Source organism: Chroicocephalus ridibundus, chromosome 17, assembly GCF_963924245.1.
Source record: "Chroicocephalus ridibundus chromosome 17, bChrRid1.1, whole genome shotgun sequence".
Classification (NCBI taxonomy): domain Eukaryota; kingdom Metazoa; phylum Chordata; class Aves; order Charadriiformes; family Laridae; genus Chroicocephalus; species Chroicocephalus ridibundus.
Window position 1 is genome coordinate 6975833 of NC_086300.1, and position 26940 is coordinate 7002772.

General features: G+C 64.1%; 2 protein-coding genes across 2 annotated transcripts; both read left to right on the plus strand.

Moving 5' to 3' along the window:
• The first annotated feature begins 4824 nt into the window (after positions 1-4824).
• C1QL1 (complement C1q like 1) lies at positions 4825-12758 on the plus strand. The gene is made up of 2 exons (XM_063354398.1): positions 4825-5617; positions 11633-12758. Exons 1-2 carry the CDS (start codon positions 5051-5053, stop codon positions 11810-11812), a joined length of 747 nt encoding a protein of 248 aa, XP_063210468.1. The 5' UTR covers positions 4825-5050; the 3' UTR covers positions 11813-12758.
• A 1589-nt stretch (positions 12759-14347) lies between these two features.
• On the plus strand, positions 14348-26075 carry KIF18B (kinesin family member 18B). Its single transcript, XM_063354594.1, has 15 exons — positions 14348-14894; positions 17643-17800; positions 18258-18362; positions 18611-18721; positions 20222-20419; positions 20643-20819; positions 21195-21269; positions 21389-21495; positions 21819-21939; positions 22166-22281; positions 23022-23236; positions 23984-24533; positions 25299-25394; positions 25572-25654; positions 25942-26075. The coding sequence occupies exons 1-15, from the start codon at positions 14498-14500 to the stop codon at positions 26061-26063; spliced, it is 2631 nt and encodes an 876-aa protein (XP_063210664.1). The 5' UTR covers positions 14348-14497; the 3' UTR covers positions 26064-26075.
• Positions 26076-26940: the final 865 nt, after the last annotated feature.

The window sequence follows — 26940 nt, forward strand, 5'->3', positions numbered from 1 at the left end:
GCCTGGAAAACTCCTCGTTAATTCCTCCTTTTAATCACCTCCACCTCCCAACGAGGCGGTTGTGGTGTCCTTTCTCAGGGACGGAGGTGACACGTGGCTGGGGTGGGTGGTGTCACTCCTTGGGACCAGGGTGGTCCCAGCCTGGTCCTCCTGCCCTCCTGGATGAATGGATGCATGGATGGATGCATGGGCACGTGGGGAGGGAGGGAGGGAGGGATGGATGGATGGATGGATGGATGGATGGATGGATGGACGGACACGTGGAGAGGGATGGATGGGTGGATGGATGGACACATAGGGATGGATGGATGGATGCATGCATGGATGGATGGACGGACACGTGGAGAGGGATGGATGGGTGGATGGATGGACACATAGGGATGGGTGGATGGACACATTGGGATGGATGGATGGATACATGGATGCATGGGCGGATGCATGGACACGTGGGGAGGGAGGGAGGGATGGATGGACACATATGGATGGATGGATGGATGGATGGATGGATGGATGGATGGATGGATGGATGGATAGATGCATGGATGGATGCATAGACACATGGGGAGGGAAGGAGGGAGGGATGGGTGGGTGGATGGACACATTGGGATGGATGGATGGATACATGGATGCATGGATGCATGCACGGACACGTGGGAGGGAGGGAGGGAGGGAGGAATGGACACATAGGGATGGATGGATGGATGGATGGATGGATGGATGGATGGATGGATGGACGGACGGATGGACGGATGTGTGGGCAGATGGATGCATGGATGCACAGGTGGATGGAAGTGGAGCCAGATGGATGTGGAGATGGACGGCGGCATGCATGGGTGGGTGCATGTCCACATGGATGGAAGCGTGGATGGGTAGAAAGAGCCATGTGGAGATGACTGCATGGATGCACGGATGGATGCATGGAGGATGGATGCATGGATGGATGGATGGATGGGTGGACGGACAGAAGGAAGGATGGACAGACAGATAGATGCCACCAAGGTGGTGGGAACCAACAGAGGAAGTCCCAGGTGGGAGCTCAGGAGACCTGACCATCTTCCCAGCCCTGCTCCAGCCCGCGCAGCCCAGGCTCCCATCGCCCCAGGGTGTCCTGCCCACCCCGGCCGGGGGCCCAAGGGCCCAGCCCTGCCCTCACTGCTCCCACTGAGTGTCCCCCTCCCGCGCCCCCATCCTGAGCCCATCCCGAGGACACAGCATGATTTTGGGGGACAGCACCTAAAATCGTCGGGGACGGCTCACAAACGCCAACTCCCTCCCCAAGCTCGTTAGTGTGGGCCGACATTGGGGTCGTTAGTTATTTCCGGCTCCGAGTCCTAATTAATGCTGAGCCACCAGCGCTGCCTGCCCGGCCGCAGCGCCGGGAGGGGAAACCGAGGCACGGCACAGCTCCGACCCCCGCCCACGCCCCCGTCCCCACCCGCCCACCCGCGACCTGCCCCAAATCCTCCTTAATGAGCTCCCCAGCGGGCGGAGGGGGGGGGGTACAGCCATCCCCCCCCAAACCGAACCCGCACCCCCGGAGTATCGATCGTCCCCGTGTCCCCCCCCCCCCCGCCGCCCAGCCGCCAGCGTCCCCTCGGCGTCGCCCACCCACCTCCCCGCGTCACGCGGGCAGAGCAAACAGCCCTGGGCTCGGCCGCGCATCGATTCTGCCGGAGCCGCTGTTTGCTTAACCTTTGCGGAGGAGCCGCCTCGAGCACAGCCACCGCCGCAGCCGCCGCTGCAGCCACCGCTGCCACCGAGCCACCGCTGCCACCGCAGACATCACTGCCATCACTGCCATCACTGTCATCACTGCCACCGCTGCCACCGCAGACATCATTGCCATTACTGCCATCGGTGCCACCGCTGCCACCGCAGACATCACTGCCATCACTGCCATCGGTGCCACCGCTACCACCGCAGCCATCACTGCCATCACTGCCATTGCTGCCATCACTGCCATCGGTGCCATCGGTGCCACCGCGCTGCCACCGCAGACATCACTGCCATCGGTGCCATCGGTGCCACCGCTGCCACTGCAGACATCACTGCCATCGCTGCCATCGCTGCCATCGCTGCCATCACTGCCATCGGTGCCATCGGTGTCACCGCTGCCACCGCAGACATCATTGCCATTACTGCCATCGGTGCCACCGCTACCACCGCAGACATCACTGCCATCACTGCCATCGGTGCCATCGGTGCCACCGCTACCACCGCAGCCATCACTGCCATCGCTGCCATCACTACCACCGCTGTCACTGCTGCCACCGCAGACATCACTGCCATCACTGCCATCGCTGCCACCGCTGCCACCGCTGCCACTGCTGCCACCGCAGACATCACTGCCATCACTGCCATCACTGCCACCACAGCCATCACTGCCACCGCTGCCACCGCAGCCATCACTGCCACCGCTGTCACTGCTGCCACCGCAGCCAGCACTGCCACCGCTGCCACCACAGCCATCATTGCCATCACTGTCATCACTGCCATCACTGCCACCGCTGCCACCACAGCCGTCACTGCCACCACAGCCATCACTGCCACCACTGCCACTGCTGCCACCCCAACCACTGCAGCCACTGCTGTCACTGCTACAGCTGCCACTGCCCCCACTGCAGCCACCGCAGCCACCGCTGCCACTGCTGCTACTGCCACTGCCATCACTGCCACTGCTGCCACTGCCGTCACGGCATTGTCCCTTTTCCCCTCCTGCACTCCCTTTGGGGGCTGCCCCTCGGTTCCCGTCCCCGGCTGGGTGGAGCCGTCCCGGGGGGCTGCGCTGCACCCCCTCCCCATGCAGGGGCTGGGGACAGGGACAAGGAGCACCCCGGGGTCTCCAGCCAGCGTCACCTGGGGTGTTGTCCCCTTCCGTAGGGTGCTGCTGCCCCAGGGTGGCGTTGAAGCCATCGTGGCTCTGCAGCCAGGCTGGATGGACACGGCCTGGGGCCGTGGTGGCCCGGGGTGGTGGCCATGCCGTAGGGACACGGTGGCCTGTGGTAGTGAGGTAGCCTGGGATGGGGCCGTGGTGGCCCTGGGGTGGTGGCCGTGGCATGGAGAAACAATGGCCTGTGGCCATGAGGTGACCTGGGACTGGGACAGTGTCCCAAGGTGGTGGCCATGCCATGGCGACACAATGGCCTGTGGCCATGAGGTGACCTGGGGCTGTGGCCCCACCACGGGGACACGGTGGCCAGGACCAGGGATGTCCCCTCACCCTCCAGGTGAGACAAGTGCCCTGACGCAACCGGGGCCTGCCGGTGTCCCCGCCGCGGCCACCCCGTCCCCACGCGGAGCCCCCTGCCCACCTGGGCCACCGCCAAACCGTGACGGCGGTGACTCACGCAGCCCGTGACCTCGGCGAGGCATATTTTTAGGCGCTCGTTAAAAAAGAAAGATAACGAGGAAGGGGGGGGGACACACACACACGACACAACACAACAATGGAGAAAGGAACGAGGAAAGGAGCCGGTGACATGCTGGTGACAGCTTGAGAGGGGGACGCGGGACTGGCAGCACCCCCACTCCAAAATAATCTGTGTGTCCCCCCCCAGCCTCGTTAAGCCCCCAGGAATAATTGCCTTCTTGAAGCCGGCTAATTGATTTTTGCACGCTGATTAAATTAAAGCCTCTGCGGGAGCTGGGGAGGGGACACGGGGGTGACCAATGGGCTGCCAAGTGTCCCCTCGGTCCCCCCCCTTCTGGGTTGGGGGTGGCTGGGCTCTGTCCCCCAGGTGTCCCCCCGGGGTTTGGGGACACTGCACGGGTGGGGGGGCTGGAAGGCGACACGCCCCCAGGGCGGGGGTGGGTTTTTTTGGGGGGACAATGACCCCATGGACCCCATAGGTGCCACCGGGGTTGATGCCACCTCAGTATGGTCACCCAAGGCCACCAAACCGCTTCGGCTGGTGGCACTGGGAGCAGCCCTGGGCTCCTCTACACCCATGTTGTCCCCCCTGTCCCTATCCTCGCTGCATGTCACCCCCCCGGGCCCCACGTCCTTCGCTCACCCCCGGCGCTGGCGGCGGCTGTCATTTGCCATCGCGTCCTGCTGTCCCCGCCGAGGCTGATGGAGATGGCAAGCGACGGAGCGGGCGCAGCCGCGTGTCCCCGTGTCACGAGCCCGCCAGTCCTCAGCCCCCCGGGGATGGCTCTTTTGCATGGCCGTCACCCCTTCGCGTGGCCCGGCCGTCCCCGCAGTGGCACCCACGGGCGCCCCGTTGTCACTGTGGCCTTTGCCACTGGCAGTGGCATCCCGTCCCGCGACCCGACGGATGCTCCTGGGTGCCAGGAGCGGGTGTCACCCGGGCTGTCCCAAAGCGTGTGACGCTGGTCCCCGTGGGAGGGAAAGGTGAGGCCGGGGCGGGGGCCTGGGGACTGTCCCCGTGGGTTTGTCCCCGTGGGGACACAGGTGACGCGCCCCAGGGGTGTCCCCAGCTCCGGGGACGTGGCCACCGGCTCCCGGGCGCGGAGGTGACGGAGCTCCGGACCCAGTGAGGATGCGGCCGGGGGGGGGCCGGGGGTGGCGTGGGGACAGGGCGTGAGGATGGTCCACGCTGGGGGGGGGACGGGACACGGTGCACACGGGGGGGGGGGGGGCGGGGCCACGGGGGGGTCCCCACGGGGGGTGGGGGGGACCGGGGTGCGCGGGGTCCCACGGAGGAACCGGGGGTCGAGGGTGGGGGTCCCACCGGGGAGGGGGGCGCGGCCGAGGAGCGGGCGTGGCGACGGGCGTGTCCCGCGAGTCGGTGGGTGTGTCGGTGGGCGTGTCCCTGCCCGGTGGGCGTGGCTGTGGGCGTGTCCTGCGGGCAGGGGGGCGTGTCCCGGGCGGGCGGGCGCGGGGCGCACCGGAGCCAGCGGAGCGCAGCGGAGCGGAGCGGCCGCCGCCGCCGCCGCCACCCCCGGGCACCCCCCCGCCGCCGCCGCCGCCGCCCTGCTCCCCCCCCCCACCGGCACCATTCCCCCCCCCGGGCGACAACGCGCCCCGGCCGGGCGGCGGCTCAGCCTGGGCCGGAAAACTTTACTGGCGGCCGCGGCGGGGGTGGTGATGGTGCTGGTGCTGGTGGTGCTCATCCCGGTGCTGGTGAGCTCCGCCGGTACCGACGGCCGGTACGAGATGCTGGGGACCTGCCGGATGGTCTGCGAGCCCTACGGCCCCGCCGCCGCCTCCCCGCCGCAACCGGCCGAACGCGGCCCCCTCCCGCCGCCTTCCACCCTGGTGCAAGGTCCCCAAGGCAAACCGGGGCGACCGGGGAAACCGGGACCACCGGGACCACCGGGAGAACCGGGACCACCGGGACCGGCGGGGGCACGGGGTGAAGCGGGACGACCGGGACCTCCGGGATTACCGGGACCGGGGGCTACGGGTGCGGTGAGTGCGGCTACCTACAGCACGGTGCCGCGCGTCGCCTTCTACGCCGGCCTCAAGAACCCCCACGAGGGCTACGAGGTCCTCAAGTTCGACGACGTGGTCACCAACCTGGGCAACAGCTACGACGCCGCCTCCGGCAAGTTCACCTGCGCCATCCCCGGCACCTACTTCTTCACCTACCACGTCCTCATGCGCGGCGGTGACGGCACCAGCATGTGGGCCGACCTCTGCAAGAATGGCCAGGTAAGGGCTGGCCACCCCGGCTACCAGCCCCACTGCGGGCACGGGAGCTCTCGCTGCCCCCTGAGCACCGGAGAAGGGGGCTGGGTGCTTTCTCAGGGTGCCCGCATCCTTTTCCCGGCCCCAGGGATGCACCTCCAGCGTGCTCCATCCTTCTCCTGGCCCTAGAGAGAAACCCTCCGGGTGCCGCATCCTTCTCCCAGTGCTAGTAGTGAGCTCTGGGTGCTTCCCTGGGGTGCTCCGTCCTTTTCCCAACCCCAGGGATACAACCCCAGGGTGCCACATCCTTCTCCCAGTGGCAATGATGGGCTCTGGGTGCGTCCCTGAGGTGCCACATCCTTCTCCCAGCTGCGGGGATGCACCCCTGGGGTGCCCTGTCCTTCTCCTGGCCCCGGAGATGCACCCTCGGGGTGCTCCATCCTTCTCCTGGTGGGCTCTGGGTCCACCCCCAGGATGCTCCGTCCTTCTCCCAGTGGTGATGATGGGCTGTGGGTGCACCCCCAGGGTGCCCCATCCTTTTCCCGTCCCCAGGGACGTACCCCCAGGATGCTCTGTCCCTCTCCCAGTCGCAATGATGAGCTCTGGGTGCATCCCCAGGGTGCCACATCCTTCTCCTGGCCACGGAGATGCACCCCCGGGGTGCCCTGTCCTGTGCCCAGCTCCAGAGATGCACCGTTGGCGTGCCCCATCCTTCTCCCAGCCCTGGAGGGGCACCCCCAGGATGCCCCATCCTTCTCCCGGTAGCGATGATGGGATCCGGGTGCACCCCCAGGGTGCCATGTCCCACTCCCTGCCCCGAAGATGCACCCCAGGGATCCCTATCCTTCTCCCGGCGGCGATGATGGGCTCTGGGTGCACCCCCAGGGTGCCCCATCCTTCTCCAACCCCCGGACATGCTCCCACAGGCACCCCGTCCTTCCCCCAGCACTGGGGACACACTCTGCCACCGTACCCGTGCTGCCCTGATGTGTCCCCCAGGGTCCCCTCTGTCCTTTCCTTGGCTCCGCAGACGTGCTCCGCCGTGTCTCTGTGGTGCCTTGGGGTGTCCCCGCAGCGTCCCCGGGGTGCCCTGCCCTCCCTGGCCGTGCCAGTGTCCCCTCTGGGGCTCCCCAGGGGGGACGGGGCTCCTGGGCTGGGGACAGTCTCGGCGGTGGCCTGGCAGGGGGCAGCGCCTGCCTCGCTTTTGGGGTGCTGCACCCCCAGCCCGGAGCCAGCTCTGCTGCTGCTGTGTCAGGAGAGACAACCCCGTCCTCAGCCAGGCTGCACGGGGACACCATGGCGGGGGGGGGGGGGACACCCCAAGGCTGGCTCCATCCTGGCCCCCCGACCCCGCTCCAGCATCCTCCCCCCCGACCCCATCCATCTGAAAATCCTCCCGATGCCGAGACGCAGCCCCTCCATCCCCGCGGTGATGCCCGAAACGCTGCCCCTTCCCCACGCCGTGTCCTCCCCCCCCGCCCCCGCAGCCACGACCGGAGGCAGAAGACGTGGCCGTGACCCCCCAAATGTCACCCGAGCTCCGTTCCCTTGGGTGTCACCGCAGCCGGCATCCTTGCCGGGATTCATCCCGCCCCCCAGTATTTTCTCCCGGCATCAAGCCCCAGGGTGCAGCCCCGTCCCGAGGACGTACGGCGCTGAATTAACCCAAAACTGAGTTATTCACCCCAAAAAAAGCCAGGGGTGGGGGGAAAGCGGGAGCCCCGGCACGGCCACCGCGCTGCACCCCTCGGCTCCTAAAACCTCCGAGCCGGCAACGCAGCGGGGGCAGGAACCGCTCGGCATTTTTTCTCCATCCAAACAGTTTAAATTTTCTTTTATTGTTTTTCTTTCTGTCCCCCCCCGCCCCCCCCGCCTCCACCTCCACCCCCAAATTTTGGGGGGTCCCGGCGACGCCTGGCACCGCCGGCTCTTTCTCCCCAGCAGCATCCGTGTAACTCCAGACTGAGTATCCCCCCCCCCAAAAAAAAAAAAAAACCAAAACACTTCACCCCTTTTTTCCTCCCCCAAAATATTTTCGGGGACCCCCCCCCCAAAACCTTCCCACCTCCTCTCGCCCCTGCACCGAGCTCCGACACCCACCCCCCCGGCTCGGTGGGGGATCGACGCACCCGGGCGCTACCGGATAAATTTCCAGAAGCTACGGAGCCCCTCGTCGAGAGGAACCGCGCTCGGTCGGGCGCGCGATGCAGCTTAATTAACCGCTTGTTAATTACTAACGAGCTATCGCCGCTCCAATATTTATAAAGGAGGCTGGGGGGGGTGGGGGGGGAAAGCGCTTCAGCGGGCCGGCACCGGCGGGAGAGTTTCAAAAAGGTACCCCCAAAATGCCCCTAAATAATTAAAAAATGGGTTCGATCAGGGGTTTGTTGCCAGAAATACCCCCTCCCCGGCAAGACTGGGGGGGTGGGGGGGGCGCTTCCCGGGGGATAAGGGTTGATCCCGGCATCATCTGAGGGAATTATAACTTAGGGGGCCCCCTCTGACACCCCCCCCCCCCCCACTTTCCTTTGGGCGCAGCCCATCACCCCTGCATCGGGGCTGGAGTTAATGAGAGCCAGGGGAGCCCCGCGGCGGGGAGGGAGCTGCTCCGGGGGGGTTAATTAGCATTAATTATTCTTATTTGTATTAGGCAGTAGAAGAGGCAGCGGGGATGGGGGGAGATGCTGGACGGACGGATGGACGGATTGGGGGGGGGGGGAGGATGGAGCTGGGCGGATTTGGGGTCCCCGTGGGGGGGGTGACCGTGGCGGGGTGTGTGGCTGTGCCACGGCTTGGGGGGGACATAGCCCCGGGGGGGTCCCTGTGGGTGGGGGACCCAAGAGACCCCGTCTGTGGGGACACAGGGACCTGCCAGGGGGTCCTGGGGGGGCAACTGCTGCTCTGCCCACTGGGGTCCGAGGGGGGGCACCCACTGCTGCGCCTGGGGGGGGCACCTGCCACCATGTCTGGGGACCCTGGGGGGGCACCCGCCGCCATGCCCGGGTGTCCTGGGGTGGGCACCCACTGCCAGGCCCAGCAGCCCTGGGGGGCACCCACCGCCGTGCCCGAGGATCCTGGGGGGGCACCTGCCACTGCACTGGGGGGTCCTGGGGGGCACCCGCTGCCACGCCCTGGGCCGTGGTGGCCGCGGCACGTGGGGCACATGGTGTCCCCAAGGCACCGAGTGTCACCGCGAGCGGCTCAGCCTAGACATGGGAGAGTGGCACTGCCCCCCCCCTCACCCCCACCCCCCCCGACACCCCTTGGGTGCATCTGGCCACAGCGGGGACCATCCCACTGTCCCCAGGGCTGGTGACATCCCCGCAGCAGTGTCACCGGGGTGGGTGACAGCGGCTGCAGCAGAGCCAGCCCCAGGCGCCGGGTCCCCCCCATGGTTCCCACCTCCGGGGGCTGCGCCTGGCTGTGGCACGGGGAAACTGAGGCACGGAGCAGGACAAGGCCATCGGGGCGGGGGGGACATGTGGTGGCAGCCCCCACCTCCTCTGCCAGCGCGGTGCCGGGAGCGGCTCAGCCCGGCCCTGGCGCTGCCATTTATCTTCCCTGGTTAGCGCCAAGGGCTGGCGGGCGCGCGGTGACAAGGCGGCTCCTTAACGAGGGAAGACGGATGGCACCGGGCGGCTCTGGCTGCGGCGCGGGGAGGGGGGACGACGATGGCGGCGGAGCATGGCGCCAAACAGCTTTTCCTGGTTCTCCTCCCCCCTTGCTTCCTCCCCCCCGCTCCCCTTCCTCCGCACGACCCCAGTCAAGGCAGCGTCCCAGAGGAACTGAGATTCACCGTGTCCCGCCCCGGGGATGGGGACCCTCGTGGTGGCGGGGTAGACAGAGGGTGACTTTTAACGGGGTGACAGTGTTGGTGACGGCACGAGGGCTGTGGCTGCGTGGGTGACAGCAAGCCCTGTGGGACCTCCTGCTGGGCCATCAGTAGGTTCCAGAGTTAACAGCTCCTGGGCGGTGAGTTACCACGCCATCGCAGGCTGCCTATGGACTCGGGGAGACACCGCCATGTTTCCCGAGGAGGTGACAACCCCTGGGACCCTTGTCCTGGGGGAAAAGGACAGGAATCCATGGGGACACCCCTCCTTCCCCTGTCGGCTCCAGGACCCCGCAGCCGCTTGGCGGTGCCTCCCTGCCCCGCGCAGCCAATTAAGAGCCCATTCTCATCAGTTATAATTGGGAGTATCTTCTCCCCGGTGCATCACTTTTGCATTTCGCTTGGGATTTTACCTGCTGGCTCGTCACTGTCACCCAGCGCCGCGCGATCTCCCTGCGAGGCGCCGGCGTAGATTTGATTACTCAAATAATTCGGGCTCCAGCCACGGAGCTTCTTTGCCGGGCGGTTACGGCACCTCCGGCTCTGCCGGCGCCTCCCGGCCTTCTCCTCTGCCACTGAGGATATATTCCTTGGGGGGAGCATCCCGCCCCGCAACAGGTTGGGATCTGGGCGAGCAGCGAGGCTTGTTTTTGGGGGATTTGAGCTCAGCCCTCACCACGCGCTCGTGGTCCCTGGGAAGCTCGTGGGGTGCGTGGGGATGTGCCAGGTTCATCAAAGGGGTTTGGGGCTGGGAGATGGGGTCCCGCGTCTGAAAATCCGGAGCCAGGGTCCTGTGGTCTGAATCCAGAGGTCCTGGGTTCGAGCCAGGGTCCTCCATCTGAATCCAGAGCCGGGGTCCTGTATCCGGATCAGGACTCGGGATCCCGTGTCTGAGCCGTGGTCCAGCATCTGAGCCGAGTCAGGATCCCGTGTTGGAGCTGTGACCCCACATCCAGATCTGGAGATGGGGTCCTGGGTCTGAGCCGGGGTCCTCCATCTGAATCCAGAGCCAGGGTCCCGCATACGGATTGGGACTCGGGATCCCATGTCTGAGCCGTGGTCCAGCATCTGAGCCGAGTCAGGGTCCAGTGGCTGAGCTGTGGTCCCATGGGGGAATCCAGAGTTGGGATCTTGTGTCTGAGCCGTGGTCCTGCAGCTGGATCCAGACTTGGGATCCCATGTCTGAGCCATGGTCCCATGTCTGGATCCAGGGATGAGATCCCGTGTCTGAGTCGGGGTCCTGCATCCAAATCCAGGCTCGGGGTTCTGTGTTGGAGCTGTGGCCCCACATCCAGATCTGGAGCTGGGGTCCTGTGTCCGAGCTGTGTCCTGTGTCTGAATCTGGAGCCGTGGTTCCACATCTGAGACGTGGTTCCACATCTGAGCCATGGTCCTGCATCTGAATCCGCAGCTGGCGTCCCGTGTCTGAGCTGTGGTCCCATGTCCGAATCCAGAGTTGGGTCTTGGGACTGAGCCATGGTCCTGCATCCAGATCCGGACTCAGGATCCTGTGTCTGAACTGTGGTCCTGTGTCCAAGCCATGGTCCTGCATCCGAACCCACAGCTGGGGTCCTGTGTCTGAGACATGCTCCTGCATCCAAATCCAGAACCATGGTCCCATGTCCATGCCATGGTCCCACATCCCAACCCAGAACCATGGTCCCACCTCCGAACCTAGAGCCGGGGTCCCGCATCCCAGCTGGGGTCCTTTGTCTGAGACCTGGTCCAGCATCCAAATCCGGAAACGTGGTCCCATTCCATGCCACAGTCCCACATCCAAACTTGGAACCATGGTCCCACATCCAAGCCGTGGTCCCACATCCGAACTCAGAGATGGGGTCCCACATCTAAGCCATGGTCCCACATCTAAGCCATGGTCCCACATCCGAACCCAGAGCCGGGGTCCCACATCCGAGATGGGGTCCCACATCTAAGCCATGGTCCCACATCCGAACCCAGAGCCGGGGTCCCACATCCGAGATGGGGTCCCACTTCCGAGCCTGCCAGGTCAGGGAGAGGCGCTGGGTGATGCCGGGAGAAGCCACCTCCACCTGGGACCCGTTCGCCCGTGGGTGGGGATCCAGGACACCACCCTGGAGCCGGCGGGTGGTCTCCCTGGCTGCGGGTGAGCCGGGACCCCGGGTGTCCCACGGGATCCGAGGGCTGAGCCGTCCCCTGAGGCGGGTAACGCCGTGTCCCCTGCGCAGGTGCGGGCCAGCGCCATCGCGCAGGACGCCGACCAGAACTACGACTACGCCAGCAACAGCGTCATCCTGCACCTGGACGCGGGGGACGAGGTCTTCATCAAGCTGGACGGGGGCAAAGCCCACGGCGGCAACAACAACAAGTACAGCACCTTCTCCGGCTTCATCATCTACTCGGACTGAGCCTGGACCCACGGCATCGCCCCACGGCACTCCAGCCCCACGGCATCCCTCCGCTGCCGTCCAGCCCCCACGGCATCCCCCCACGCCAGCCCGCAATGACCATTCAGCCCCACGGCATCTCTCTGCCGTGGTTCGGCCCCACAGCATCCCTCTGCAACCGTCCTCCAGCCCCACGGCGTCTCTCCACAGCATCCCCCAATGACCACTCAGCCCCACAGCATCCCTCTGCAGCGGTCCTTCAGCCCCACAGCACCTCCCCACAGCATCCCCCAACAACCACTCAGCCCCACAGCATCCCCCTGCTACCATCCAGCCCCACAGTGTCTCCCCACAGCATCCCCCAATGACCGCCCAGCCCCACGGCATCCCCCTGCTGCCGTCCAGCCCTACGGCATCCCCCCACACCGCTCTCCAGCCCCACAGCCTCCCCCTGCTACTGTCCAGCCCCACAACATCCCTCTGCCACGGTCCAGCCCCACGGCATCTCCCCAAGGGTGATCCAAGCTACCTGTGGGGCTCCAACCCGCCCCCCACCTTTCCCATTTGCTCACCCCACAGCTGCTAATTCGGCGTTGGGGGGGCCGCAGGGGGCTGGGGGACCCCCTTGCACTGCCCCACTGCACCCCCATCCCCTGGCTGCGCCCCCCGCTTGCCCCCACGGCCCCCCGCTGCCTCCCCGCTCCCGGGGCGATGCCGGGGGTCCCCACCGGCGTGTATATATGTACAGGACGCGCAGATGTCTATAGGGGTGCCACCCCCCCTCCCCCATCCCGCCCTGTCCCGGGGGGGCTGCACTGGGGGGTGGGGGGGAAGGGAGCCGCCCTCGCTGCCCGACCCCGGGGCGACTCCATGGTAAAGCCGAGCTGTGACCTCTCCCCGTCTGCTGTCTGTGTCCCCGTGTGGGGCAGAGCCGGTGTCCCCCGCCCCGGGGACAGGGTCCTCCCGCCACCACCCCCCCTCCCTCAAACCGACCCCACTTGGCTCCCCGAATCAGCCCAGTCGGGGGGGTGCCGAGGGGCTCCCCCATCCCCAAGTGCCGGTGTCCCCTCTGCCACCTCCAGTGGGGACGCTGGGCGGGCCACCACCGCCATGTCCCCGTCCCCAGTGCCCATGGTGAGGGGTGTCCCCTCAGGGACATGGCGTCCCCACTGCGAGGGGAGGGGGACATGGTGGCCAGGCAGAGCCATGGCTACCCTCTGACACGCGGGCCCGTCACCGCTGCCTCGGCGCGGGCAGGACGTGGCCCAATTAGAGGTGACAGCGTGTGCCTGGGGCCACCGGCCGCCTCCTGAGCAGCTGCGGCAGGGCGGGAGGATGGGAGCCATGAGGGACACGGGGGTGGCCCTGGGGGCCGGGTGCGGGGGTGGGCGTTTATCCCCTCGCCGGTCCCCGGTGCTTGTTTCTCAGCGCTAATTACTGGGGGACGAGGTGGCGGCCGGGCAGCGGGGGTTCGTTAGGGTTGAGGCGGTCAGCCCTGAGCTGTGAGGGGAAGGCCGCCATTAAGGCCTGGCGCGGCTGCATTCACCCACCCAGGCTGGCACCAGGGGGGACCCCGGGCCCCCCAGCGGCCCCCCCCCGGCCCTTGGCTGGGCTCTGTCCACCAGGCAGCGCTCGGGTCGTCGGTTCCCGTGCCCTCAGGGGGCCGCCCGCGCCCGTCGGCCGCGGCGGCAATGGGGATGGGGAGGGGGGGAAAGATGGCGGCTAGCCGGGGCACGGCGGGACTACAACTCCCGTGGGGCACCGCGCGGGGCGGGCGGGGCGCGTGGCGCGGGGGAGCCAATGGGAGGGGCGGTTTAGCGAACGGCCAATCAGGAGCGGGGGGCGTGGCCCGGCGGGCCGTTTGAAAGGGGTTGGAGCGACGGGTGAGCACCGGCGGGGGCGGCGGGGAAATGTCGATGGAGCCGGGGGAAAAGGGGGTCCCGGGAGGGAAATGGGGTCCCGGGAGAGGGGTGCGGGGTCTCGGGGGGTCGGGCAGGGTCTATAGCGCCCGGGGGAGCCGTGCAGTGCTCGGGAGGAGGCGGTGAGGGGGGCCCCGGAGGCGGTAGGAAGGGCCCTGGGCGGGGCGGAATGGGGCTGAGGGGCCTGGAGGAGGGGGTGCGGCTGTGGGGAGGGGGCTATAGGGGCACGGAGGGGGTGCTTGGCTGTGGGGAGGGAGCTATAGGGCCGTGGAGGGGGTGTGGGGCTGTGGGGAGCGGGCTATAGGACCACGGAGGGGGGTTGCGGCTGAAGGCGGGGGACGGACTATCGGGGCATGGAGGGGGGTTGGGTGGCTAGGGGGGCTATAGGGGCCTGGAGAGGGGTATGGGGGCTTGGGGGGGTGTGTGTGGCTGGGGAGTTCTGGGGCTATAGGGGCCTGGAGGAGGGACATGGCTGGGGGAACGGGGGCTACAGGGCCCTGGAGGGAGGGGGTGTGTGTCAGGCTGGGGTGTCCTGATGGTGTTGGGTGGCAGGGGTGTCACAGGGGCTATAGCGGCCCAAAGGGGAATGAGGGGTCGTTGGGGAGGCTGGGGGGCCCGAAGGGGGCGTGTGGCTATGGGGGGATGGCTGTAGGGGCCCTTGTAGGGGTTAGGACAGGGAAGGGGTGGGAGCAGGGCACGGGGTGGGGGTGCAAGGTCTTGGCCTCCTCCTCCACTCCGTCACCCCCTGGCTGACCCATATCCCCCCCCGTCCTCCCCACCAGAGTGCATGAGACCCTCAGGATATTCCAGCCCAGAGCTGTGTCCTGCAGCCGGCACCATGTCCCTGCCCCAGCTCCCCACTGTCCCCATGGCGCTGGGCCCCCCGCCTGAGGAGGGCAGCGTGACCGTGGTGGTGCGGGTGCGACCCTCCGCCCCCTGCGAGCGAGAACGAGCTGCGCACCCCGTCTTGCGCATCGTCGACCAGCACGTCCTCGTCTTCGACCCCGAGGAGCCCGGCGGTGCCTCGGGTGGCGTGCTGCCCACCCGTGGGCCCAAGCACCAGGGCAAGGACCTGAAGTTTGCCTTCGACCGGGTTTTCGGGGAGAAGGCCACGCAGGAGGAGGTGTTCCAGCACACTACCCACGACGTGTTGGACAGTGTCCTCAATGGCTACAACTGCTCCGGTAAGACCCAGCAAGCGCCTCTTATCCTTGCAGGAGCTCCTGCTCCATCCCTCCCGGGCTGGGTGGGCTCAGCGGAGCCGTGGTTTTATTTTGGAAGCCCTCGAGCAGTTGGGGAAAGTGGCGGGGGGAGGAACACGACACCATCAATGCAAAAAGATATAGCCTTAAACTTGTTGGTGGCACCAAGTTGGGGTGGTTCCAAGTGCGATCAGGACAGGGACGATCCTGACATGGAAATGTCCCCTAATCTTGGCAGGTAAATGAGAGGAAGTGAAATGCGAAGCGTTCTGATTGAATCACAGAATGGTTTGGGTTGGAAGGGACCTTAAAGCCCACCCAGTGCCACCCCCTGCCCTGGGCAGGGACACCTCCCACCAGCCCAGGTTGCTCCAAGCCCCATCCAACCTGGCCTTGAACCCCTCCAGGCATGGGGCAGCCACAGCTTCTCTGGGCACCCTGGGCCAGGGGCTCACCGCCCTCAGAGTAAAAACATTTCTTCCTGAGATCCAGTCTAACCTTCTCTTTGTCAGTTAAAAACCGTTGCTGCTCATCCTGTCACTACAGGCCCTAGGTCTCTCTCTCTCTTTCTTGTCAGCCCCCTTAATACATTGAAAGGCCCCAATAAGGTCCCCCTGGAGCCTTGTCTTCTCCAGACTGAACAACCCCAGCTCCCTCAGCCTCTCTCCGTAGCAGAGCTGTTCCAGCCCTTGGATCATTTTCCGGACCGGCTCTGACGGGCCCGTATCTTCCTCGTACTGGGGTGCCCAGAACTGGACCAGGTGGGGTCTCAGCTGGAGCAGGCAGGGTGAGATCTGCCTGGGCTGGAAAAGCAGGCGAGGAAGCAGAGTGTGAAGTTTAACACGGAGGAGTGCAAAGTCCTGCACCAGGGATGGGATAACCCAGGAGCCCCGTACAGGGAGGGACCTGGAGGTCCTGGCAGACAAGGAGCTGAATGGGAGTCGCAGCGTGCTGTGGCAGCAGCGAAGGCGAGGTCTTGGGCTGCATCCACCGTGGCATTTCTAGCTGAGGCAGATTATCCCACCAGCTGCTTGTCAGGGTGCTGCGTCCAGCTCTAGGCCCCCCAGCTCCAGCAGGACGCAGGTGGAGTGGAGAAAGTCCAGAGGAGGCTGGAGAACCTGCCCTAGGGGGAAAGACTGCAGGAGTTGGGGCTCCTCTCCCTGGAGAAGAGAAGGCTCAGGGCAGACCTCATCAGTTGTTGAGTACTTGAAGGGAGGCTGCAGAGAGGATGGAGTTTCTGCCATCCTGAAGATGACAAGGGGCAACAGGTACATGTTGCATTGAGAGAGGTTTCATTTCAATGGAAGAAAAACCCTTTTTACAGTGATGGAACAACATCCCCAGGGACACAGCCGAGTCCCCATGGCAGGAGGTGTTTGAGACGCTACTGGACAGGGTACAAGATAATCCCATCCAGGCTCCTTTTTCCTTTTTGTGATGGTTGGACTAGATGACTAGATGATCTGAAAGGTCACTTCCAACCCAGGCAATTCTAGGACTCTGATTCCCGCAAAAGCTGGGACCAGATGGTGTCTTCATCTCCCTCCCAGTCCCTCCCAGCCCAGGCTCTTCTGTGATACTGGAGGCTGCAGCGGTGCGTGGCACCCTCGGAGATGGGATGTAGAGGATGGAGATGGGCGTTGGGGTAGAAAATGAGGCTGGGCAGACGCTTTCCAGGCATTTCAAGGGATGAGGATCGCTTGCTCTCCGCGCTCACAGGGTGGGAAGGATGGGAAGAAATCAGGTGGATCCATGGCACAAAGAGCACCTTGGTTTCACCATCCCTTCCCAGCTCAAATCGCCATAACGGGCAGAGCTTCGGGAGGATGCTGAGTTTCGGAATGGGATCTGGGATGGAGCAGACACATCTCAGGGTTCTTTGGGCGCTGCCGTGTCCCTTGCACGTGTCTCCCAGGCTGGCAGCAGCGCAAAGCCGGGTCTGGGAAGCTCCGTGCCAGGTCTGAAAGCTCCTCGCCGGCCGCCGCAGACCCTCGCGCTGTTCGCAGGCTGTCAGCCGACGAGCGGCTTAACGAGCCCATCACTTCTGCGAAGCAGGCACCGAGCGGGAGACGACTGCTCTCCTGTCTAATCACGTGCCGGGCCGGGCACTGGGACTGGAGGATGCTATTCCTGGCTCTCCAGCGTGCTCTGTGAGCCGTTGAAGGCTGCCTCTGTCACCATGCCCACCTGGCAGGCACGGCTCGTGTCTCTATCTGCATAAAATAACTCCGGGATCCGTAAATGAGAGAGTTGTGAAGCACCGAGTGCTGCTAATGGGGAGAAGGGCTGAGGCTCTCTAGCTGAGCGTGTCCTGCTCTGATGGTGATGCTTCAAAGAGGATGTTGAAGGATGGGGGGGAAAGTGAGATGAATTACAAGGTCTGGAAGAAGAAACACCTTCTGGCGAGAGACGGGGGAAGGGGGCTGCTCAGCTTGTTAAAGGGGAAGGTTCGGGGTGACTTGAGCATCGAAGCAGGTGATGGTTTGGGCACGCGCTCTGTCTCTGTCTGATGAATTAGAGAGGCTGAAACGAGGAGAAAAAAAACCAAAAACCTGCACTAACGGGTAGTGCAGCCAGCGCGGAGGGTAATTAGCATTGCCTCGTCTCCGCAGAGCCTGCGAGCGACCCCCGCCACAGGGGTTGCTGCGGGAAGCTCTCTTCCCCGGCACTCCCTACGCCGCTCCCGTTAATTAACGATCGTTTCCACCATCTACCCTTTTCTCCTCCCAGTGTTTGCCTACGGCGCAACTGGAGCGGGAAAAACCTACACCATGCTGGGCTCGGAGAAAAACCCCGGCATCATGTACCTCACCATGGTGGAGCTCTACAAGAGGATCGAGGCCAGGAAGGAGGAGAAGAGCTGCGAGGTCCTCGTCTCCTACCAGGAGGTACGCTGCCACCGAGCCATGTCCCCCTGCCTCTGGGTCGCTTTTGCTAAGATTTGGGCTTGATCTGGAGCCCGTAGTGCCACGCTCGAGGCTGCCAGCTGTGCCCAGTGTCACCAGGGCAGCCCTAGAGCCCGACTGGAAGCAGGCTCACCCATCCAGTTTGGCGAACTGGTGCTGCTGGTTTCCCCCGTCTGGAGTTGGGGAATTTTCTCTTCCGTGCCATGGTCCCCGTAGGGATGAGGGCTTCCTGGCTGAAAGGGCTTTAGAGGAGCGGTGGCATGGTGTCTTGCCAGTAAAGCCCTCCCAAGCTGTCCTCTGCGTTTAGAGCACCATCGGCTGCTCTCCAGGTCCCGGAGGTGGTGTTGGGGACACCAGGTTGTGCGTGACCCTGGGGTACAAAGCTCCTCTCGCTGCCGGGGAACCAGACCTCAGCCTTACATCGAGTTCCCTGCTCCAGGTGTACAATGAACAGATTCACGACCTGCTGGAGCCCAAGGGCCCTCTGGCCATCCGGGAGGATCCCGAAAAAGGAGTCGTGGTTCAAGGGCTCTCCTTCCATCAGGTGGGTATAAAAATGGGCACTGCCTACGCCAGTTCTGAAAGCGAGCGCCTGTCCTGGGGACACGGCGGGGTGTGAAGATACGGGGGTGCTGCCTGCACGGCTCTTGGCTGGCAGCAAACGTGACCCCGAGCTGAAATGAGCCCCGCGGAGCTGCGGGATGCCTCAGCCTGCGTCGCCGTGGCCGCTCGGCGTCTCAGTGCCTGCGTTCGGGATGTGCTGACACCTTCCCTCTGCCCATTCTCTCCCAGCCCGCGTCGGCAGAGCAGCTCCTGCAGATGTTGGCCAACGGCAACAAAAACCGGACGCAGCATCCCACCGATGCCAACGCCACCTCCTCCCGCTCGCACGCCATCTTCCAGGTGAGGGCCGGCGGTTGCGGTATCGCTCGGGAGCTGTGCCGAAAAGGGGGCTAGAGAGCAAGCCGCTGCCAGGACCAGCGTCGTGGGGTTCCTGCTGCCGCTCGTAGCATGCCATGGGGAAAACCGGAGTGGTCATGGCTCTGAAAAAAGAGGAACGGGGCTGGGCAGGCCACTAGCCAGTGCTGCAGCAGGACAGCACGTACTGGTGGTGCTGGTGGCCACGTCTCCCCGGGCAGCCCCGTACTCCCAGCTTGGCGTTACGTCTCCCAAGGGCTGAAATTTCACTTTGGGCTTTTGACTCTTGTCGACTTGGTGTGAGGGAGCCGTACCTAAAACCTGACCCAGAGCAAAGCGGGGCCAGTTATCGCTGGCTCGTGCGTGTTCCTCCCCCCAGGTGCCACGGGCAGGCTGCTGTCTCCTCTGTCGTGTCCCCCTTGGCACCGAGCCAGGAATTACGCTTCCCTGGGCGGGGGGGGATGTCTGTAAATTTGGCCCCTGCTTTGTCAGTGCTCTCCTGCACAAACCTGCCTGTTGATTTCAATTCCAGCCAGGCCTTTCCCTGAATTAGCAGGGCCGTCACGGCTGCGTGGGGAGACGGAGGGCTCTGACTGTAATTTCAGTCTGGACCTGGTGCTTTGCCTGTTGCTGCTTGCAGGGGGGAAGTCCAGGTGCCTGGATGCTTTCCCAGCCGGCTTCCCAGCTGGGCTTGTCGGTGGGTGCTGGATTCCTGCCTGCCGCGAATCCATTAGCTGTGCTGGAAATGTGCCCTTCCCGCTGCCGGCTCTGCATCCCGGCAGGCGAACCGCGGTCTGGTGAGGACGCAGGACCAGTTACCAGCCTCTGTGGCACCTCCGGTCCATGCAGGAGTTGCTCCTGGGGGGCTGAGGGTGTTACAGGGTGGTGGAGGAAGCATTTGCTTCTCCTGGGAGATCTTTAGGGATGCAAAAGGGGAAGTTAGGAAGTGATGCTGCCAGGGGAGTCTCGGTGGCTGTGTCCCTCCTTGCCCACACCAGCCGGGAACTGGGCTCAGCACAGAGAGCCCTGGCTGGATGCCTCCATGGGGGCACTGCCAGATCGCGTCTGGGGGCTTGCAGCCCCCGTTGCCGTTGGAGTTTGCTGGCGAAGTCCACAGTCGGAGTCAAGGCTGGGGCTGCCGCGTACGTGAGCACTTCCAGGGTCACGCCGGGGCTCTGGGTTGGCGCATTGCCCTTCCGGGACCCAACCAGCTGGACCCCGCTCGCTCAGCAAGCGTAGGAGATGCTGATTATTTTCCGTAGCTCTGTCACTTCTTGCGAGATCCCTTCCGTGGCTTTGCTACTTGTGTCGTCGCCAAGTTTTTGGCTTGTCTTCGCAGCGTGCCGGGCTCCTCTGCTCGATCTCACAGCCCGTGTGATCCCCTTTGCCATCCTTTTATAAACATTGAAACCGGCGGTGCTGCCTCCAACCAGCAACCCCGTGTGCCTTGCTGAGCTGCGGCCCCACCGATCTCTGTCCTCGCAGATCTATGTGAAGCAGCAGGACCGCATTGGTGGCCTCGCTGGGGATCTGCAAGTGGCCAAGATGAGTTTGATCGACCTGGCAGGCTCGGAGCGAGCTTCAGTCACCAATGCCAAGGGCGAGAGGCTCCGGGAGGGTGCCAACATCAACCGCTCGCTGCTGGCCCTCATCAACGTCATCAACGCGCTGGCTGATGCAAAGGTAACGCTGAGCGCGTGGCCCTGCCGGGCTCTGGCTCTCCAGGGAGGGTGAATGCGGTGGGTGTCTTCCAGCAATGGTCTGGCCAGTGCGGTGAGGACGGCAGCCTGGGCTGGGCTCCGAGAGCTGCCGTGGGATGTGCGTGGCCGTTCCCTTGCGACACAGTATTCGGACCTGAGCGCTCAAGGGCCAAAAGCTTGAGCGGACTCTTGATCTCTTGGTACAGAGCAAGAAAACCCACATCCCCTACCGGGACAGCAAGCTCACGCGCTTGCTGAAGGACTCCATTGGTGGCAACTGCCGCACCATTATGATCGCCGCGGTGAGTCCCTGCATGCTGGCCTACGAGGACACCTACAACACCCTCAAGTACGCCAACCGGGCCAAGGACATCAAGCTCTCGGTGAGGACCTGGTGTTGTGACGATGATCTCCCGTGTGTTTGGGAGCTGCTGGGGATGGGTGGGAAGGAGCCTGGTGCCTGGTGGGGTATGTTAGTGGGTGCCTCCCTTCTCCAGCTTGAGTTTTCCAGCTCTGGGGGTGCTGCACTGGACAGAAAGCGGTTGATGAAGCTGCAGACACTGTGTGCCTGCTCTTCTGCTAAAGCTCCTCAGCCCAGAGCCCAGAAAGGCTTGTGACCAAGACAGCGGGTCCCCGAGCACTGATTGTGTCCGCTGCAGCCACCCTGGAGCCTGGAGGAGGCTGAGGAGCTGTGTCAGGAGAGGGACACGTGCTGCCCCAGTGCTTCCTTAACCTCTCCCTTGTCCCCATCTCTGCAGCTGAAGAGCAACGTGCTCAGCTTTGACTGCCACGCTAATAAATACGCTGCGATCTGCGAGCAGCTGAAAGCAGAGGTGAGATGCTGGCAGGGAGGGCAGGGTGCTGTCTTTAGCCGTGGTTTGCTTGGGACGCAGACCTCCGAGCTCCTGGGGGTTGTGAAACCATCTAAGCAAGAGATGATCCTTCCTCGCAGGTGGCAGATCTGCGGGCAAAGCTCCAGGCCTACGAGGACACTGCCCGGCAGGCAGAGAACCAGGCGCCACAGCCTGCCCTCAGCTCCAGCCCGGTGGAGCTGCCCAGGTGAGTCTGGTGGGGAGGAGGGACAGAGCTCGGTGTGACCTCCTGGTGTCCCCCGGGTCAAGGACCCTGCAGGGTTTTAGTGCTGGTTGGAGCCCGGGGCGTCCGTCAGAGAGCAGATGAGCTTCTCTGCTGGTGTGCACCACCATCTCGACTGTGGTCGGGTGTAGTTAGAACCTGGGGGACCACAGCGCATGAGCACCGAGGGAAGCTGGGTTCCAAAGGCCAAATCTTCTGTTTGAGCCATCCCAAAACTTCTTACGCAAAATGACGGCTTCACCAGAGGATCTTCTCTGGCTCAGTGGCTTCTTCTCTGTCTTCTGTAGGCTGGAGGAAGCTATCTCGAAGACATGCTTGGCCCTGGAGGATGAGATGGAGTGTAATGGAGAGCAGCAGGAGCTGGAAGCTGGATGGCCTGTTCGTCTGCAGCTGGAATCGGTGGAGGAGGTGAGAGAAGGGACGGGCAGCGTGGGAGGGCTTGGCGTGATGAGCAGGGGACTCAAATACCCGCGTGGGGCACGCTGGGCGTGCTGGGAGAGGGCAGGAGCTCAGCCTGGGGTCCTGGCTCGGTACGTGCCAGCGAAACCCTTTCCCTTCCCAGCTAACAGAGAGTTTGGGGACCAAACTCAGCTCAAATATGGGCTAATCCCGAGCTTTTGGGTGGTTGCTCCAGGCTCCAGAGGAAAAGCCTCCCAGCAGCCCCGGAGCAACCCACCAGAGAGACGACCAGCTGGAACCAAAGAAACCAAGCTGCCTTCTACAGGGGTTGTCCGGCAGCCAGACAGAGACGTGAGTGTTCTCGTGCCGTCCCTATGTGCCACTTCCCCTGGTTTGCCTACGGAGGACGGGTTGTCCACCCTCCTGTGTTGCATGTACCCATCCCACGGATGGTCTAGATGGACGTGCGCCCCGGTCTTTGCAGATGACTGCCTGCCCTGTAAAATAAGGGGTTTGGCCCTTGAGGATCTAATCCCACAGGATAATCTGTCCTGGAAATGCCAGCAAGGAGGGTTTCCAGGCACAGCGACTGTGTGAGCCTTAAGTGCACGTCGTTAGTCCTGAAATTACCTCCGCGAAGTCTTTCCTCCTGCCTCAGCTCCCCCAGGCCCTGCCCTGGCAGGGCTCCCGTGGCACCATCTGCGGATGTCTCTGCCCCGAGCGTCTTGGCGGAATGAACCTCTTTTAGAAAGGTCTCTGGAGGGAGGCTGGCCTCGGCGCGTGCCTGGATCCCGGTCTGCCTCTAGCCGAGCTAACGAGTGTCTGAGGCCTGGCAAAAAGCCTGTGGATGCCGTTTGGTCCCTTGTAACCAACAGGCGAACGTGCAGGTCGGGTTGTCCAGCAAGAGATTTGCAGCTTGGGTATCTCGCAGCTTCAAAGCTTGTCTCTCTTCCCTGAAAACTCTGCTAATAGGCTCTGCCTCGCTCAAGGAGGCGTCTCCGAGGTGATGCCGGCGGTGCTGAGCCTCTGGTACTGGTGATACTGGCTCAAGCTCACCTACTAACCGGTTCTTGGGTCTGTCTCTGTCCCAGGCTTGTAGCCGCTATCCTGAGCGTTGCCCGAAAGCAATATTCCCTCCTGAAGGCTGCCAACCTCCTAACTCCTGACATGGTCTCGGAATTCGAGGAACTGGAGCGCCTGGTCCATCAGGGGGCTGGCGTAAGCCTGGAACAAGCCACGTCTCCGAACAGACCCTCGGAGGTCGGTGGGGCCACCCCAGCCCAGGAGATGCAGCAGGGCTGTGACGGTGAGGGGTCTGCGTTAGGGACGGTGGGTGCCGTCCCCTCTCCTCTGTCTCGGGGTGCGCTGGAGGAGCCGGCGGGGGTGGGAGCAGCTCCCAGCCGTGGGCACAGGGCAGAGAGATGAGTTTCTCCTGACGTGGTGCCCGGCGGGTTGTGCCGAGAGCGGCTCCGGCCTGGCTTTGTAGAGTGATTCAGGCCAGCCAGCATCTCCAGCAGCCCGGGGCACGGCAGGAGCCGCTGAGCAGCCCTTGTCTCCGGGGAGCTCAGCATGTTTGTGCAAGTCAGCTTAAACGTGAGTGATGTTTCTGCTCCAGGAGACCAAAGCAGCAGTTCTGATCTTCATTTTATTTTTTTTTTTTCCATCTTGTTTACTCCTCCATGGTACGTTTTGCCCAAGACCATCCGGCTGTAGCCTCCCAGCCGGTGGCCTGCATCTTCCTCCTCACCCTCAGTCCCAACGCACCAACCCCATAGCGACGCCATGGGCTCTGAAGCCTGTTTTTCCAGGGACAGACCACGGGGCGCGCTCGCTCTGGGACCAGTCCGGTGCCTTTAGGGCTGGCGAGGCGCAGGAGTATTTGTGCTGGCTCTTTTCCTCTGGGTTTAACGCGGTTTGACGGAAACACCCGCTGGCAGGCGGCTGCTGTAGGGTTCGCTGAGCTGTGACGGGGGGCGGAGGGGGATGCCCCGGGGTCTGCGGGTACCTGGGAGCTGCAGGCAGGGAGGTGACTGTTTCTCCTCCTCTCCTTCAGCAGCGGCGTCTGTCGCCGTGGCCGATGCCCCTGTGCCGAGCGCTGCCCTGCAATGCTTGCAGCAGCTCGCTCCGCTCTCCGGTCCCACGCCGACAGCTCCCAGCCCCGCTAAGAAGAGGAGGAGGTCTGAGATGAACGACGACAACGCTTCCCAACCGGCAACTCCCCGCGGCCTCAAAACGCGGATAAAACGCCAGCGGAGAGGTGGGAAAGAAGCCGAGACTCCCGAGGTGACGCAGAGCCCAGGCAGCCCCTGTCTGAAAGCGGCAGCCCAGACGCCCCTCGTCTCCCCGGTGCCGTCGTGTTGCACCTCCAAAATCTGCCCGCCGACGGTCACCAAAAGCCGCGTGCCCCTGGCGATGTCGGCCGCCCAGAACTGCTGCACCCTGCCTGCTGCGCCCGTCCACGACCTGAACGTGACTTTCGAGATCTGCGACATCGGCGATTCACCCGGCGCGGCCAAGCCCGTTGCCTTCAGCCTGTCCGAATTCCCCGTCTGGGACAACATCCAGAGCTTCCTGAACAAGCGGGACGGTCCCGTCGCGCCCAAGTAAGTGCTGCCCTGTGTGGGTTACCCGCGTTTTTGGGGATCCCCTTCCGTGGCCTCGCCGGCCGGGCGGATCGCTGCAGCCCGGCTCAGAGGGGAGGCTGGGCCCGCAGACGGGCAGCCAGCGGGCCGAGCTCGCGCGTGAATCGCTTGCAAAGATGGATAAAAAGCATTCCAAGGAAACCTAGTTCTCCTTTTCCCTTTGGACGCGGAGGAGCATCCTCCAGATGGCTTCTGGAGCCCAAGCGCTGGTGGGGAAGAAGGTGAGGCATCGCCTCCCCTCCCCGAGCGGTTGGAGCGAGGGTCGGGACTGCGCAGAGTCAGGGGGGTTTTTTGGGTGGTTTTTGGGGGTTTGGTGTGGTTTTTTTGTTTGTGTTTTTTTTTTTTTTGTTATTGCTGGTGCCTCAGAGAGGCTCTGGCTCTTACAGAGCTGCGTGGATGTGTGTGACCATCCGAATCCAGAGCTTGGCACTCCCTCGGTAACGCGGGACACCCTTAGGGTCTCCCTGTCTCCTCCTATAGCTCTAGGAAACGGTCCCTATGGAGGGTAACTGGGGAAACTGAGGCACGGGGGAACGGCCCTGCCTCAGGGAGCAGCAGTAGTTGGGTGGCTGCCACCACCTGCGCGGATCTCCTGAGGGTTTATCCCTGTCTGAATTATTTTCCCCCGCAAAACCAGGCAGGTTTCCTCTGGCTTCTGTTGCCTCCCAGCCCCGTGAGAGCGGGCGCTCGGGATCTGGCCCTGGCACTAACCCTCTTTTCCTGCAGAGCCTGCGTCCCGCTGCTTCCCGTGAAGAGTTCCTCCATCCCAAAGCCCTCCTCGGTTTCCAAAGTGTCCGCACAGAAGCGGAAGCGAGCGGAGAGGTGAGACGGCCGCCTGTGCCCCAGGGCGCTCCTGTGCAGCAGCTCCTGCCCCTGCTCCCACTGGAGCTCCAGGCCCCGTCCCTCGCCTGTGACATCTGGGGACAACAGGGGACCTCTGCCCTCAGCCTCGGCCTTTAAAATGGCCTTTTTTTTTTTTTTTTTTCCCCTCTTCCCTAGAACCACTTCCCGCTCCCTGGGTGAGCTCCGGAGCCGTGTCCCCAGCAGCAGCAAGAGACCTGCGCCGCCCTCCCGCATCCCGGGTGAGTCCTGCCTCGGGCCCCCCAGCGCCCTGGGGCCGTGCCAGCCCCCTTCCAGTTCAGGGCTGGAGTTGGCGGGGGGGGGGGAGGAAACACCTGGAATTGGGCATTTGGTGCCGGTGGCAGATGGTGTTTGGGGTTTGCAGCTTCCTGGCTGCAGCCACAGGCTCGGGGAAGGGTGGGATGGGGGAGGGAGGTGGCAGCGCCCCCCATCCCTGCCAGGAGGGGACCTGGGTTTGCTGCTGCTTCTTCCCCAGGAGCTGCCTCATCTCCTTCTCTCCTTTTTCCAGCCTCCGACCATCCTTCGGCCCCCCTCACCCGCAAAGGCAGCAAGAACGCCACCAAATCGCTCGCCGCCCCTCGCAGGGCCCCCCCTGCTCCCACCCCCCAACCCATGAAGCTCTTATGCTGACGGTTCCCCCATCCCTCCCCCCCCCCCCCCCCCCCCCCCTCCCTCCCACTGTTCAAACCCGGCTGCCAAACTTCTCCCTTTTCTTCTCGCCTCCTTTTTCCCCCCGAATCCTTCCTCCACCCCCAAGCCCTTCTTCTACCCCTAAAGCCCCCCCCCCCTCCGCTGCCAGCTGCCCCCTCTCCTGGTTACGTTCCCCCATTGCGTGTTACCCCCCCCCCACCCCCGGCGCAGCCCTGCGTATATTTTCGCGGCAGATGGATTATTGCTGTTCCCTCTCAGCCCCTCTCTAATCCGCGCCGGGGTGTCGAGTGCTAACAGATGGGTGATGCTAAGAAATAACACGCGCTTTTAATAAATCTTTTCGTTTCCAACCGAAGGGGCGAGGGGAGACGTGCGCCTCTTCCTCCTCGCCTCCCCCTCGCCCCGGGGAGAGGGGCCGGGGTTAACGGCTCCCCTCGGAAAGGGCCTGGAAAAGGCCTTTGCCCCTCGGGGCTGGGGTCTGGAGGGGGGCTTCCCCTCTTCCCCCCCTCCCCGATGTCTCCCAGCAGCGGGGGGAGCCCCGGGGGGTGCCTTCTGCCCCCTTTGCTGTCACCCAGGGCACAGGCCGGGGGGGGGATTGGGGGCTGCCTGCCCTCCTGCTGCTTTGCTTAAAGATGGGGCAGAGCGTTTCCCGGATCTTTCCCGCTGCTAAAAACCTGTCACTGGCCCCCCCCGTCCCCGTGTCCCCCCTCCAGCCACCTGTCCTGGGGCAGAGAGCGGCCAGAGCCAGCGGGGGGGGTCATACTGGTGGAACTGGGGCAGCACAGAGGGACAGCTTCTTGCTGCCACATCTTTTAACCCCCAGAAGCTCCTTGTCCCCAGCCAGCCCTGTCCCTGG